Consider the following 17,133-nt stretch of genomic DNA (forward strand, 5'->3'; position numbering starts at 1 on the left):
TATTTTTTCTTTATTCCGACAGTTGTAAATAAACCTTTTTATAAAAGATATGATCTTCCAATACTTGTGTTTACTCTACATTTCTTTAAATATATGATTATCCCTTTATTTCTTCTGTTGCCATACTAACGTTCTCTTTCACACCAACATTTTCACATGATGCGGGCGGCGCACAGTGGGACGAAATCCCGATTTCGTGACCAAAAGTCAAATTTTTGAGTTTTATATTTTCGTCCTTTTACGTTCAGATCTTGTTTACAGATAGTCCTAGAACAAAATTCAGAACAGGGCACGTAAATACCTGCTCTAGGCTGGCCTGGACATCAGTTGACATTTAGCCTCCGTTCGGTACGCACTAAACAAGTGGACTCGTCGAAAAGTTCTTGCCTGTTTTAAAGTGCTGTTAAACTGAAGAAACTATTTCAATTGGAATTCGGCAAAATGGAATCACTTTCTGGAGGCATGTAGAATATATCGTTATGCACTGTTATTGCTAATTGTAATTTTTTTAATGTTTAAATCGCGCGACAAGTAAACAAAAAAAACTGTAAATTTTTTTATCTGAAATCGATTTTCTAATGTCGTTTTAAAAATTTAACCGCGGTTATCCACCTTCTTTCGACAAGGAATTGATAGTGTGTAGTGTTAAATATAACATATAAAAAAACTGGCTGCCATTGAGTGCCATTTTAATAGTGAGACTAGTTTTTATGGAGGAATGCGTGGTGCGACATTAATCTATGTTAATAGATTAATGTCTGAAAATGGTCATGGAAATTAGTGAATTAACATTATTTAATGGCACTAATTGCATTTTAATACAATAATTTATTATTTTAAATATATGCTTTACAAGTTACTTCTCGTTCCGTTTTATGATAATCTCAAAATTTTATAAAATAGTCCTCAAAGAACTCTCAGCCGTTATAACTGTCTTCCAAATCTTCAAATATGGAATTGTCATGAAAAGATATATTCTTTAAGGTGAAAGACAGTTTAAAAAATGAATATTAATTCATCATTGATGTTTTGGCAGATGCAATTTTCAAAAAAACGGAACATGTGATACAAGTAGGCGAGGATGAAATGTCATTATCACGGTTATTTGCAAATTTTCGATCGAGATGGAGAGCAGCAGGAAGATGGGAAGATTTTTTTTTGTGAAAAAAAATGAAGAATGATTGAAGGGCACCGTACAATTTTCAAAATTATCCAATACTGAATGCACAACAAATTAGAAGATTGTGAAGAATGATAATAAAAAAGGAATATGTGGGCGACCTTCGCAATCCTTTGCTTCATCTAGTGATAGATCAAAGAGGCGAAAGACTCAAGAACTACGTTCTACTTTTTCTACAGAAGAATTGACATATGCTGCTCAAATGAGTTTAAGGACTTCTGGTCAAGTACATTTTGCTCAAGTTGTTAAAGATGTCACGTTAACAACCCCTCTCGAGCATCAGGAAATTGCCCCAGAGACCGGCAAAATCTCTACATCAAGAAACTTTACAATTGTAAAAACAACCTGAAGTCACTAGACAAGAGACAAGGAACGATTCCGATTTAGATACAAGTGGTTCAACATCAGATTCCGAATCGAATGATTCAAACATTGATGAATATGACGTGTTTTTGTTACTACACGTGTTTTTGTTACTAGGATAAAATAAACAATTTTTTTACATATATGTGACTTCATCTTTTACCAATTTAAAAAAAATAATAAAACTAAAATTACAAATTTCTGTTTTTTTTATCAATAGCGTAATTTTGGAAATAATTTTACAATGTTTTTGCTCTAATTTAACTCGTGAATCATAAGCAATGACCTCGAAAACCAAACTACATTAGATTTCATATTTTCAACGTATGAACAGTTTTGGCCGCCATATTGGAGCCTCCGTTTTGAATTTCTTAAATCTGACCTCAGATTCGTAATCAGCGACCTCGAAGACCCTCGTGTATGTAATTTGGGAATTTTGGCCACGAAATCGGGATTTTGTCCCACTGTGCGGCGCTTCGATTATATCTGGTTGGATTGGCCAATTTTCTTTGTGTTTCAACCATATAGGTCCATTGAGCATCAAGCTCGATAATTTATCAGGACTCACTCATCTTATTCCAAGATCACTTAGGTATTCTTTTGTTGGGACATAAAACCATTTTACTTCTCCATTCAATAGTATATGCTGAACTCGGTTCCTAAAAAAACTGTGACCAACTGCCCCTTTCTTTTAACCATTAAAGTACCACAGTACTGTCAACCTAATGATATACTTCAATAACATTATACTTGTTTAATGTCTTCCTAACATGATTCATTCAACTTGCTCAAGGTATGCGCCGCTACCAGCTCCAGTCTAGGAATACTTAGATCCCTTGGTGCAATCCGTGCTTTTGCTACAAGTAAGTTGCTTGTTTTTGAATATTGATGACTCACTGCAACGTAGACGCATGCACATACTGCTGATTTACTTGCGTCTGAAAATCCATGAAGCTCCATTTCAACGATTCTTTCAGACGAAACGCTCCGCGGAATTGAAATAGTTCTTTTAATTCTAATTGCCTTGATCCAGGTTTTCCATTATTCTGAAAGTTCATTTGAAATTTGTTGATCCCATCCGAGTTTTAATAAGCATAGTCGACTGTATAGTATTTTTCCATTGATTAAAACAGGTGCAATAAATCCCAATACGTCAAAGACACTGTTGATAGCGGATAGCATTGTCTTTTTTGTTATCACTTCTTTATTTCCGATAGTGATGCATGCAGTAAAGTCAATAGATATTTGATCCGTTTCTTTGTTTCAAGGAATCCCAAGTATTTTTGTTGATTTAACCTCAGCGTCGCTTTCCAATTTGCTTAAGTCGCAATGCCATTTGTGCAGCTGGAAACCAGCTTCCATTAAGATTTGGGTTGATTCCTTTTTAAACCTGATAAGTTCTTCTTCCGTTTCTCCACCTGCTTGTATATCATCGACATAAGTATCTTCTTCCAGAGCAATTTTTAATCGTGGCGCCGAGAATTGTAATAATGTAAGGATTTTAACTTGAACCAAAAATCACCCTTGTTAATCGTAACTCCGTTAATTCCATTTTCTTTAAATCCTTATACCAAGTTAAGCGTTGTGCGTCTCTATCCATTTCGTGTATTCTAATTTGTAGAAACGCCTTCTTTACATCAGCTAAAACGCAGAGTTTATTCATCCGATTTCGTATGAGTATGTCAAATATTAAAGGTTGCAGCGATGGTCCCACTTCCAGACAGTCGTTTAATGAAGTTGATTGAGCGTCTTTCCTTGCTGAACAATCATAAACAATTCTCATTTTCGTTGACTCGGCATTTTCTTTGATTACCGCTTGATGAGGAACGTAGTGAATAATTTCTCCCGTAGGTTTTTCTGGTGCCATTTCCAATATTCCCTCATTGATTTGTTCCATCATTATATCACTATACTGTTCTAGTTTTTTAAGTTTTTTCAATCGAGTTGTTACACTTTCCAATCTTTTAAGGGCCAGATTTCTGTTGTTTGGCAGTTGAACAACACCCTTTTTCCACGGCATTCTGGTTTCATAGTAACCTTCGTCGGTTTGATGCAGTTTTTCGCTAAAGTCTTGGTGGAACATTGACTCACTGTTTGTGTCTGATGATCCAAGTACTTCTAAACTACACATTTGCTCGATATCATCACGACCAGTGTTCAATAAGAAACTTTTCTCAATACCAAAACTCAATTGTGTTCGTCTCCCAGAAAGAGTCCATCCCAGCATAGTTAATTCGGCTCCTGGATCTTTATCCGGATTTTTTCCGAGAACTACCGGTTCCGTGGTTTTTATACGTTGATAATCAGCAGCACCAAGTATGATGTGAACAGGTTGAAGTTCGTCACTCCCTTCATCATCGCTAAATTTTAGTCTCCTCAGTTTTGCAAAATGCTTCTAAACATCCTTAATAATCGGATTGGGTAAAAAGGTGAGTGTTTCCTTTTCTGCGTTGGTGCATTCGACTTTAATTCGAAATTCCGGTATCGTTGTTGATTCTAACGTAACGTTATATATTTCGACACGCTTGTCCACTGTTCCATAGAGCTGTTCAATGCTTTTATATTCCTTTCGTGTAGGTTTCAGCTTTAGTTTTGTTATCAAGTTCGTACATATATAGGAACTTCCAGCACCCGTATCCAAAATCATCCTTGCTTTTTCACCATTTACTTTTGCGATCACTGTTGGGTGAGTAGTTGTACTTTTATTAAGCACCGCTCCCATGGTTTCTTTTTTATTTTCCATTTTACCATCAATTGTTGCGTTCCCATCTTGACAAATGGACGTGTGATGTTTTTTGTTGCACTTTCTGCATCCTCTTGATTTACAATTTACCGCCGAATGTCCTTGACCAATGCAGTTATAACATAATCTTTTGCTTGTTAAAACCTCCCTGCGTCTTGCAACAGTTAGCACTTTTGTACAATCTTCGCTTTTGTGATTTTGTAACCCACAGTAGATACATCCATGCTTACCACTACTTGCCATGATTTCTTTGTCATAAAAACCGCCATTGTATTGTTTGAATGTAGTGCTTCGATATTCATAGGATTTTGACTGCACGTTTGCGTTCTTTTTATCGCCCTTTGTTTGTTCGTCGCTTGAGTTAAAAGTTGAGTTCAACGGATTCATTTCAATGTACTTTTGCAACTTTTCGACAAGCTGCCCCAGTCCCTATTCTTCCCATCCATCATCGTTTTGTGTGAGTATTTCACGAACTGGTCCAAGTTTATCCATCAATGAATACACGAATGATCGAGCCATTAGTAGTTTCTGCATAGTTTTCAATGTTCGTACAGTTCCCACAAGCTTGTTGTAAAAGTCGTGAACTTCTTTGATTTTGTGCGTGCTGTGTATAGCCGCCAATCCTTCTAAATCTTTGATCAATGCTTTGTGAACCCAAATATCTTTTCCGTAAGTTTCTTGTAGTATGCGTTTAGCTTCATCGTATCCCTCCAACGAATATTGTAAACCAAGTATGTCCTCTCTGGGCTTTCCTTCGACGAGTTCCAGTAAGTAGTTGAATTTGCTGATGTTTGATATGTTTGAGTTGTCGACTTCTACAGTGAATTGATTCCAAAATCGTAACCAGTCTTTATAATCACCATTAAATTTTGTGATTGTGTACTTTTGAAGCTTGACAGATTGAGTAGCTTCGTTTTCGTTTCCAAGTGATATACGCAATGTTTCTTTCATTTTTAGTTTCTTTAGATACCATTCTTCTTCGCTTTGAAGTTTTCTCAATGAGGCTTGTTCTGCTTCTTTTTGAATTGTTAACTTCTGTTCCATGATTTGTTTTTCATACTCAAATTTTCTGATGCATTCGTTTTTTAGTTATCGAATCCAACTTGTCCACCATTTTGTTTTTGATTTCAATCGCTGCTTCTACTTCCGTTACTGGTTTCGAAAGCCATTCTTCTACCGAATCGATGTTTTCGCCGTCATAAAGCATTTTTCTGGTCTGCTCATCCTTTGCAATTTCAAATCTTCCCAGTAAATTTGTTATTTTGTCTAACGCCAAGGTTATGCTTGATTTGTAGCCATTAATCGTGTTGCGTTCTATGCTTTTAATGTTTATTCTTATCAAGTAGTAAGTTCGTTCTTGGTCCATTCTTCGCTAACTCGTAGGTTTCGTTCGTCCTGGCAGTAGTCGCCACCAAATAGTGTGGGGAATTATTTAGACTTTCCCTGAGACACTAAAGAGTCACTTTTTACTTTTGAACTTGACAATATTTTTTACATCTGACTGCGAATCAAAACATTTTACAAAATGCACACTCTTTTTACACATTTTTACAATCGCGTCATTTTCACACATTTAATGCAATAACAATTACATACATTAATACCTACATAAATTAGCACCTATAAACATTAACACCTTCGCTCATTAGCACCTACAAAACATTAACACCTGCAAACACGCTAATTACACCTTGAAGACTTTATTCACGACAGAATAAAATGAAAACTTATCTCATTAGAAATAACACCTGATGACTAAAAATGAGACAACTTTAAAATTGTTATTATAGCCATAGTTACATAGCTATCAAATTTAATTTAAAATAAATTTATAAACAATTATATGATATTTAAAAAAATATATTTATTGGTTTTCAATAACATCATTAAAAGCAATTCGACCTAGACAAACTGAAGTCATTGAGGCATAACGTTTTGCCACTTCCGGATCCATTTTGTTAAGACAATTCACGATACGCCGTTTGAGTTGAGGAATGGTTCTTGCTTGCCAATTAGCCTCGTAGACTAAGCGTTTCAACTGACCCCAAAAGTCCTCAATCGGTCGAGCTTCTGGTACATTGGGTGGATTTTTTACCTTTGGCAGGTATTTGATGTTATTGGCATCGAGAAAAGAAACCACTTCATTTGCATAGTGCGAGCTAGCTAAATCTGGCCAGAACAAGTATTCTTCCTTTTTATAATATTCATCAATGAAGGGTATTAACCGCTTGCGGAGACATCCGATGTATGCTTGTTTGTTGATTGCCTGGCTACTTTCAAAAAACATTGGTTTTGAAGTCCCTTAGGGCGATATAATCAAAGAGACTAGCACCTTTTCCTCGTACTTTTTCTTTCTTTTGAATTTGACGTCGCTAGTTGTAGATGACACGTTGCTAGAATAGAAGCCATCGTTGCCAGCCAATGTTGTATTCGCATATTTGAAATATGATTCGTCATCCAAGACAAAATCAAAATTCCTAAAATTGCGATATATATGCCGACACAAAGGTTTGATTCGAGCTAGTTGGCTTTCGCTTCGATGTGGATTCTTTTTCTTCTTGTAATATCTAATATTTGTCTTGTTTTTAAGAATTTTAGGTATATACGATTGGTCACAATCGAATCTTCGAGCTACTTGACGTTGTGAAACACCGTGATGATGATCAAATGCTTTTTTCAATTGGTCTATGTGCTTTTTGTCCATTTTTTTCGCCTTTGGACCGCTACCTTTTTTTCGTTGATAGCCTAAATTTTTATCTACACGTTCTAGAGCACGATACATGGTCGCTTTCGATGCTCCTTTATCTAGAAAGTGTTTTACTGTGAAGATTTTCGGCTTTTCCAGATGCGAATTTCTAAATTGGCAAATGCGTTTTCTTAGGTCTTCTTGCAAACTTGTTTTATACGGAGCCATTTTATTTAATATTTTAAAACTATAATATAATTTTAATAGAGTATTAAATTCCCTATAAGTATACTAATTTATTTCAATTGCATGATTATGAATAGCATACATATATTGATTTAAATTTTGTCTCATTTTTTAGTCATCAGGTGTTATACAAAAAAAAACAAAAAAAAAACTGTTTTTAAATTAAATATGAGTTGTTTCGTCGTATTAAGCAGGTCCGTGTCATTTTTTTATGAAAAATTCTTCACTATTATGTTTCTTTGCATAAACACGATTGACTTGATTAGAAGCTTTACACAGGTACCACGTGTTGTTCTGAGTTGCCAATCCTTCTTGCCAAACTCTGCGATACTTTTTTCATCTCATGATGTCTTGATGCCTTGACTCTGTTTTTTTTTAATGTTCCACTTGCCGAGTTTATCACGAAGCTTTATTGAAGCTAATCTTGCGTTTCCTTAACTGCTTTGACCTTTTGGCCTCAGCATCTCGTTTTAGTTTCTTAAGCTGCTCAGATGTACATAGACGCTGGCCATCAACTGTCGCAATGTTTACTCTTTCGGTTTTTTTTTGCGTAACAGGGTTGCCAAGTAAAACATTTTTCAAATTCCCTTCGAGTCTTTTTATGAAATCTTTCTGTGAAGGGTTTTGAAACCCAGCAACTGACCGGAGCTAAAAAGATTTTCATATAATTGAATGAAGCTTTCTTTTGTTAAATTGTTGCAATTTGAAGCTGCATGAAGTTCTGTAAGTAATTTGCGTCAAACTCGTTTAACGTGCTAATATACACCCACGTCTAACGGTTAAAGTATGTGCGACGACTGAGTTGGTAAGTATTTCAGTCTGCTGATCTTTTTAATGCAAATAAGAGAAAAAATAAGAGAAAAAGAAACGTGCAACATCGTAAGTAACATGCTCATCAAAAACTGAAATGTGAAATTGAAAAAGTTGATTTAATCATTAAACTACTTAATTTATGAATTTGACCAATTCGACCAGGACTCAGATCACCTGCAATCAATTTAATTGCTAGTATGAATACTTTAGTAACTCATTAAATAAATTGCTTTTCTGCCCCTATACTGGATTTAGATAAAGAGAAACTCTGGGCTATTTCACTTGTGAAGCTTAAGTCAATATGTTAAATTTAATGTGTCATGATAAGAATTATTTATTAAAATTGTAGTCTATGACAAATTTTTTAACTAAAGTTGTGTGATCTATGATGAATTTATGCATTAATTAACTTTACAAAAACTTCTTGATTAATGAAACATGTCATTTACGGAAAACACAAAAAGAAAACACAAAAAGAAAACACGCTGTTAAAAAAACTTACTTTTTATATCAAAGTTTGAACTTAGTCGCTGTTAAAACAAATTTAATTCAGATGAATTAAATACATTATCATCCATACTTAAACAGACAGAACGAACGTAATTCAAACTAATAAAAAGATATTGATTTTTGTAAATTCTCATTAAGACAAATCTTACAAATCTTAGGAATTCATTCCGTTTAAAGGTTAAATAAAAAAAACTTAAAACAAAAAAAGTAATAAGAGAATATCTTTTTTACTTATTTATTTATTTATCTTTTTAATATTTTTTACACAGAAATCAATATAAGTTCATCAAAGCTTACTTTTCTGAATACCACGTTTTCAATGGTGCATTTCAATTCATTTTTTATATTTTTAAATCTTGAAAATAATTTTTTTCCAGTTCAGTTAAACTGAGAAACAGTTGTTTTGCAAACTGTTTTCAGTTAACTGAACTGGAAAAAAAAAGTGAGATCAGCATAATTTTTCGCTCATAAAATGGATTTTTAATGCCATCAATAAAAATCTAATTAAATGTTATTTTGTGAAGCTTTTACTACTCGTGCATTTTTATTTCGAATACAAATGTTTAAACCTCAAATACAAAAACTAAGTAGATTTCACATTGTCAGTCATTAAAATGTTTTCTATTTATTGTAAAAAAAAAAAAAATTGTGACGGGACAACCGGGGCCCCTTCAAGCTTGGCACAAGGTTTTCAGCTGATTTTCGATTTATTTTCGTTGTTCATTTTATGAATAGCTAGTGTGATCACTTTTTGTTGAAAAAAAACAAAAAGGTGTCATAAAAGAAAAATAACAAGTAGATTTTAAATTTCCGAGATCTGCGTCAGAAATACTCTAAAAATATTCAAAACGACGAGTGGCACCCAACGTCATCCTGGGTTTGAGCTAAAAAAAGTAACAGACCGTGAGAACAGTCTTACATCTCATTATTTCCTTTTTTTTAAAACTACTTTAATGATCTGATACTCATAACACCAGTCAATAAAAGTGTCTTTATTTTAATGACTATTTTTTCTGATTCCTTATATTGGAAAGTAGCTAAAACCTTGGTTTATATTTGGTTTCGTATTTTTTTTAACAATCATTACATGGAGAGTTTCCCGTTAAACATGACGAACAGTAAAAATTGTGTAAAATGACTTGACAAATAATATAAAACATATACAGCCTCAAATATAGCCTATAACTCAGCCTCGATTTGCATTTTTTAGTTAACCAAAGATCCTTAAAGCCAACTGCTTTCAGTCTGGAAAATAAAAACACTTTGTTAAACGGTATCTTTATTTAATTAGTTATCTACTTTTTCATCAAGATACTATAATCAATACTAATTACATGGATGAAAAAAGATGTCGCAGATCTTGAAGAAGATCGTTTTGCTAAGTATATATTTGCGTATATAAACATAAGTTGAGAAAAATCAAAATTTTTTCAAAAGTAACACACAAATTAATCAGAGTAAGAGGTAGTGAAAATTTTTATTTGTCGTTAGTTGGTACAAACAAATCCCTTTAACTTCAACTTTTGAATTTTTATTTTACTACCCTGCAAAAACTTTATGCAAACCAGTTCGACATTCAAGATTTTGCACAAAATTTCTAATTTGTGTTGTAAAGTTCTGTATTTATCCTGTTACTTGAGTCAGTGATAACTATATAATAAATTTTTTAGGCCAGATTATTTGAGTATGCGATGCCTCGGGCGTGCACGCTAAATGGAAGAACAATATTGAAGTTTTCAAATATTTCCCCAAACTATGAGATTCAACATATGCAATGCTGGAGCTGATTTTGGTACAAAAGCAAATAACTTTTTTTGCCTCCCCCCTATTGTGTTAATCTTTTTTCTCCACCAATTTCTTCAATTCTGAAGAGTTAGATTCAGGATTACTTGAAGATGATGCTGGTGAAACTTTTTTGTTAAACAAATTTATTTTATTATCTCCATTACACCTTGACGTATTTTTTTACATCGTGCAAACAGGAATTTTTCTCATCTTCAACCTTGATTACAACGCATTCTATTTAGCAATATTTTCATGAATTACTTGGTCTTATTATTTCTCAGTCGTGAACATCTAACAACTGAAATGTTTGCTCTGAACATCATTTTATTTCATGGAATTGCGTGCTCAGGGATGAAAAGGTTAAGAAGGCACTTTTTGAGTAAACAACTGAAGTCATTGTACATCAAATTATTTTAATCAAATTATTTAAGCTATTTAACATAAACTCAAGTCGACTAATCCATTATTCATCATTACTTGAAGCATGTGAAAGAAAATTTCATGCAACAATAAAACTGATTATAAGAAGTTTCATGAGTTTGTTATGTTCTACTTAAAATTCATCAATGATCAGCTTTTTTGTAAATTGAAATGCATATCAATAAAATGTTGTAAGTATGAAAAAATTACTATCAATTTCAAAGTGAGTTTCTTAAGATATCTTAAGATATCTATGGTGTTGTAGTAGTACTACTGATACCACTCAATAGAGTCATTAGGTACCCCTCAGTTATTCCTTCTCTAAAACATCTGGATTAAACGGCAAAACTCCTGTTGTTTAAATTCTTCAAGTGACTTTTTCCATATTAATAGGTCAGAGGTTAAAACCAAATAATATGTACATAATATGAAGATAAATTCTAACAAGTGATGTCGCAATTTCCTCGTCACAGTGAAACAAAATATATTTTGCTAAAACAAAATGTATAAATAAAAATAAGTTTGCTAGATGGAGACCACATAAATGATTAAAAAATTAGTAAAAGAAATGGTATAGTTTAAAATGTTGTACCTTCTGATCATAAATTTATCTTCTGTTGAATTTTCAATCATATTAAAAATTTTTCATTTCTTAAGCTTAAGCAATTATTTTGTTTCACAATTTTTGTGCGAAAAATTAAAAACATTTAAAGACACTTTTGATGTGGACCAATGAAATTGAACCCATCTCTTATTCGATTTTGTCTCTTTAGAGTAACGACAAGGCCTGAACTAGAAAATGTTTATCCTGGTGAAGGTAAAATAGGATTGGTACAAAATGTTAGGCTTCGACGTTTATTGTTTGAATCCAGGTTTATTATTTGAAACCTTGAGTTTCTCTTTTGAGTTTGAAGGAAATTTCACAAGTTACACATAATTTTTCTATGAAGATATTACATTTTATTTTTTAAATATCATAAACTGTTTTTACACATTCCATAGAAGAAAAAAGGATAATTTGTATCGTTAAGAATATATAACATGCTTTGAAAAAGAGCAGTTTTTTTACTTTTTTACAGTTTTTTTACTTGAGTTTATATGCTAAAAAGCTCTGCTTTTTAACGTTTCCTAAAAGTTTTTTAACATTTTGTATACTTTAAATGTTTATGCAAATAATTAAATTTTTTGATCTAAATTATAAGAGATTTACAAAAGAGTGTAAAATGCTCACGTAGCTCTTACGTAAGCATGAGATGTTTTGCTCAAATTTATCCGAGCCTCACGGTTCAGCTTTAAATTACTTGTCTCTAAAGGTGAGTTTCCACTTATCCTTTTTTGCTACGGGAAAAGGAAAGGGATGGGAAAAAAAACGAATTTTGACAGATCGGATGGAATATATTCATTTCCAATTGCACTGGTCAAACTTGCTTTACTTTAACTTTCACTTTTAAGTAATGATAGCTAAATAATAAAAATGGCGGAGTTATCGATTTTTAGCAGAAGAACTTTACATTTGTTATTACTGAATTATTTAAAAATCAAAAGAAGGCAATTTATTTAAAAATCAAAAGAAGCATTCAATTTATTTATAAAAGATATGCAACTTTTCGATCACGAATTCTTTTTTAAGTTTTTTTGAATGACACCTACAAAGTATGAACATTTGTTAAGTCTAATTGCACTGGCGCACAGTGGGACGAAATCCCGATTTCGTGGCAAAATTCCCAAATTACATACACGAGGGTCTTCGAGGTCGCTGATTACGAATCTGAGGTCAGATTTAAGAAATTCAAAACGGAGGCTCCAATATGGCGGCCAAAACTGTTCATACGTTGAAAATATGAAATCTAATGTAGTTTGGTTTTCGAGGTCATTGCTTATGATTCACGAGTTAAATTAGAGCAAAAACATTGTAAAATTATTTCCAAAATTACGCTATTGATAAAAAAAACAGAAATTTGTAATTTTAGTTTTATTATTTTTTTTAAATTGGTAAAAGATGAAGTCACATATATGTAAAAAAATTGTTTATTTTATCCTAGTAACAAAAACACGTGTAGTAACAAAAACACGTCATATTCATCAATGTTTGAATCATTCGATTCGGAATCTGATGTTGAACCACTTGTATCTAAATCGGAATCGTTCCTTGTCTCTTGTCTAGTGACTTCAGGTTGTTTTTACAATTGTAAAGTTTCTTGATGTAGAGATTTTGCCGGTCTCTGGGGCAATTTCCTGATGCTCGAGAGGGGTTGTTAACGTGACATCTTTAACAACTTGAGCAAAATGTACTTGACCAGAAGTCCTTAAACTCATTTGAGCAGCATATGTCAATTCTTCTGTAGAAAAAGTAGAACGTAGTTCTTGAGTCTTTCGCCTCTTTGATCTATCACTAGATGAAGCAAAGGATTGCGAAGGTCGCCCACATATTCCTTTTTTATTATCATTCTTCACAATCTTCTAATTTGTTGTGCATTCAGTATTGGATAATTTTGAAAATTGTACGGTGCCCTTCAATCATTCTTCATTTTTTTTCACAAAAAAAAATCTTCCCATCTTCCTGCTGCTCTCCATCTCGATCGAAAATTTGCAAATAACCGTGATAATGACATTTCATCCTCGCCTACTTGTATCACATGTTCCGTTTTTTTGAAAATTGCATCTGCCAAAACATCAATGATGAATTAATATTCATTTTTTAAACTGTCTTTCACCTTAAAGAATATATCTTTTCATGACAATTCCATATTTGAAGATTTGGAAGACAGTTATAACGGCTGAGAGTTCTTTGAGGACTATTTTATAAAATTTTGAGATTATCATAAAACGGAACGAGAAGTAACTTGTAAAGCATATATTTAAAATAATAAATTATTGTATTAAAATGCAATTAGTGCCATTAAATAATGTTAATTCACTAATTTCCATGACCATTTTCAGACATTAATCTATTAACATAGATTAATGTCGCACCACGCATTCCTCCATAAAAACTAGTCTCACTATTAAAATGGCACTCAATGGCAGCCAGTTTTTTTATATGTTATATTTAACACTACACACTATCAATTCCTTGTCGAAAGAAGGTGGATAACCGCGGTTAAATTTTTAAAACGACATTAGAAAATCGATTTCAGATAAAAAAATTTACAGTTTTTTTTGTTTACTTGTCGCGCGATTTAAACATTAAAAAAATTACAATTAGCAATAACAGTGCATAACGATATATTCTACATGCCTCCAGAAAGTGATTCCATTTTGCCGAATTCCAATTGAAATAGTTTCTTCAGTTTAACAGCACTTTAAAACAGGCAAGAACTTTTCGACGAGTCCACTTGTTTAGTGCGTACCGAACGGAGGCTAAATGTCAACTGATGTCCAGGCCAGCCTAGAGCAGGTATTTACGTGCCCTGTTCTGAATTTTGTTCTAGGACTATCTGTAAACAAGATCTGAACGTAAAAGGACGAAAATATAAAACTCAAAAATTTGACTTTTGGCCACGAAATCGGGATTTCGTCCCACTGTGCGGTGATTACAAAATCTTCCCTCAGACGCGAGACAATTGGAGCGAGTGAATGTTTAATGGTCACTTTTAGATATATTTTTGGAGGCACTTTACAAATAGACCTATCTGGTATGTTTCGAATAAGTCCGATTTCCATAGGAAGAATAATAAACGAAACCTCTTATTATAAAAACCACATAATAACCCATTAGTTTTTGTCAAATAAAATTAAGGTTATATATAGCTGGTAAAAAAAATATGATTTACCAGCTATATATAACCTTAATTTTATTTGACAAAAGCTAATGGGTTATTATGTGCTTTTTATGATAAATGAAAAAATATATGAAATATGAAAAACGAAAACATGAAATATCTACCGCATTTTGTAAGATAATTATAAACTTAAATCATTTTTGAAAAGGTTTTGCATTATCAAATGAATTATAAAATAGCTTGGTGAATGAAGGACTAAGCTGGCGAATAAAGGATGAAAGAATTGAATGAAATCAGATCTTGATATAAAATTATATTTAAGCTTCTTTATATTTAGCTATACTTTTTTTAGTCATTTTAAATTTATCCTTGCAGGTCTATTTTATCATTCACAGACTTTTTTTACACGAAAAAAGTTCCTAAGTTTACAAATGTTTATCTTGAAAAAATGATAAAACCTGTTTGTGCAGACAACTTATTTTCTTTATCTTGGTGTAATTTGTTTAGTAATTTGTCAACACGTGAAGTAGTTACTTTATCATGAACAGTCTTATTAAACAAATACTATAAAAGTTTAAACTAATACAAAAAGTTAAACTGTAATAAGTTGCATGTCCACTCTTTTACGTGCATGCTTTAATTCCTTCCTTAATTGCGCTTTTAATTACGTCTTTATATCCATTTAAATCAGTTGAACACACTGTTAAAGTTTGAACTTTTCTCTGTAATGCTCCAGCGAGATCATTTTTAAAATGGACTGTTGTTAATACTGGATATTATTCTTGTGAAAGGGTGCATTATCAAAGGTTCTTGAGAAGGAAGAGTAGTAATGATGTTTAAATAAGTTTAATGAAGAACAAGAATTTTGCAAGCGAACAGATTACGATTTTAGTTGCCAGTCGTATAAGTAATATCAAAAGTATAGTCTCCTCTTATAGCTACTGGTATTATATATGTTTCCGGATTTCTGCGTTGACTATATGCAAAAGACCAACTAATGATTCAAAAGAATTTTGAACTATTTTTGTAAAGGGCCTATGGCTATGTTATTACAAGCACATACTTTACAGATTTCTGAGAAACTAATAGAATTTAGAAATTATATTTTTCGCTGATGATAAATTTCAACATGGATAGACAGAGAGGCGGATAGAGAAATTTTAAAGAAACCCACCTTTATAAATGTATAATTGGTAAGTGTCTTCTAACGCTGCTTTCCAAAAAAACAATGACTTCCTTGACCTATTATTGCTTCATTAGTTTTCTCTTTTTAGCGGCTGTCCGAAAGACATATCCAAAGGAATCGGAGAAGACAGTCCATAAGTTTATTCAGGGTGTGTTAAAAAACGCACCAGCATCACGAAAATATTAATAAAATTTTATAATCATGTAATCTTTTTTTGTGGATGCTGTGAAGTATTTTTCTATAGTAAATCATGTCTCTTTTTTCAGTTATTGCATTTGGATAGTTCATATATTCACACCTTTCTATTTTCTGTCACCACCTTCCAGTCTCCTTTTGATATATATATATATATATATATATATATATATATATATCACACACACACACACACACACACACACACACACACACACACACACACACACACACACACACACACACACACACGTCTTTTTAAGCCGTCATTAATACGTGTTAAGATAGTATTAAGACGTTTTAGTTAAGACGACTTACTGTGTTTCATTTGAGACCAGTTTAAGACAACTTTAAGACGACTTTAGTAAGGCAACTTTAAAACGTTTTAAATAAGACGGCTTACTGTGTTTCATTTGAGACCAGTTTAAGCCGTCATTAATACGTGTTAAATAAGACAACTTTAAGACGTTTTAAATAAGACGACTCACTATGTTTCATTTGAGACCAGTTTAAGACAACTTTAAGATGTCTTAAATTAGGCAACTTTAAGACGTCTTAGATAAGACGACTTATTGTGTTTCATTTGAGACCAGTTTAAGACATCTATAAGACCAATTTCAAGACGTCTTCAATTTGTCTTTAAGACGACTTGTTGTTGGGTGGGATTGTAATTAACGTGGCTAAAGCTGCCGCTGCTCTGCATAACTATCTTATGCATGGTCGTCAGTTTGAACCATTAAATCAATATTACCCTTCAAAATTTGTTGATTATGAAACACTTTCTGGTTTACAAGCTGGTGGCGAAGTGATGTTTCTGATTACCAAGGAATAACACTTTTACAAAAACAATTAGGCTCAAATAACTATACTCGTGATGCAAAAGCAGTGAGGGAATCATTTCGAGACTTCTTTAATTCTCCCCAAGAACAGGTTCCATGGCAATATGATATGGTTACTCATACTCAAAATACATTTGATCAAAGATGAAATTCCTCTTCCTTTATATATATATATATATATATATATATATATATATATATATATATATATATATATATATATATATATATATATATATATATATATATATATACAGGGTGTATACTTAATTTCTGACCCCCTATATCTCGGTTTAAGAATACGGTATTTCAACACATACCATTTTATTACTGTCATATCAATTTAATTAGACAAAAAATATATGTTAATAGTCAGTAATCAGTATTTTGTCCATTTCTTTCTATGCATTGGGTAATTCTCCTTGGCAGGCTTTCTACTAGGCGA

The 17,133-nt window shown here is 32.5% G+C and overlaps 1 protein-coding gene across 4 annotated transcripts; it reads right to left on the reverse strand.

The window, feature by feature from the left end:
* Positions 1-1,680: 1,680 nt before the first annotated feature.
* Positions 1,681-8,940, reverse strand: LOC145184927 (uncharacterized). 4 transcript variants are annotated; one of them, XM_090069714.1, is made up of 3 exons: positions 8,839-8,940; positions 8,534-8,640; positions 3,624-7,866 (listed from the first exon to the last, which is right to left on the reverse strand). In XM_090069714.1, the coding sequence occupies exon 3, from the start codon at positions 4,671-4,673 to the stop codon at positions 3,939-3,941; it is 735 nt and encodes a 244-aa protein (XP_089925840.1). In that variant the 5' UTR covers positions 4,674-7,866; positions 8,534-8,640; positions 8,839-8,940; the 3' UTR covers positions 3,624-3,938. The 4 variants fall into 4 exon arrangements, with proteins under 4 accessions (XP_089925842.1, XP_089925840.1, XP_089925839.1 ...); XM_090069713.1 differs by having other exon boundaries at positions 3,624-8,045; XM_090069716.1 differs by having other exon boundaries at positions 1,681-8,640.
* Between the last annotated feature and the right edge of the window lie 8,193 nt (positions 8,941-17,133).

This window comes from Hydra viridissima, unplaced genomic scaffold, assembly GCF_058129835.1.
Source record: "Hydra viridissima isolate aposymbiotic clone 2 unplaced genomic scaffold, HvirCarnegie_v1 scaffold_12, whole genome shotgun sequence".
Taxonomy (NCBI): Eukaryota; Metazoa; Cnidaria; class Hydrozoa; order Anthoathecata; family Hydridae; genus Hydra; species Hydra viridissima.

Excerpts from the sequence above, each read along its gene's own strand:
- LOC145184927 (XM_090069714.1), bottom strand. The coding sequence starts at position 4,673 with ATGAATCCGTTGAACTCAACTTTTAACTCAAGCGACGAACAAACAAAG.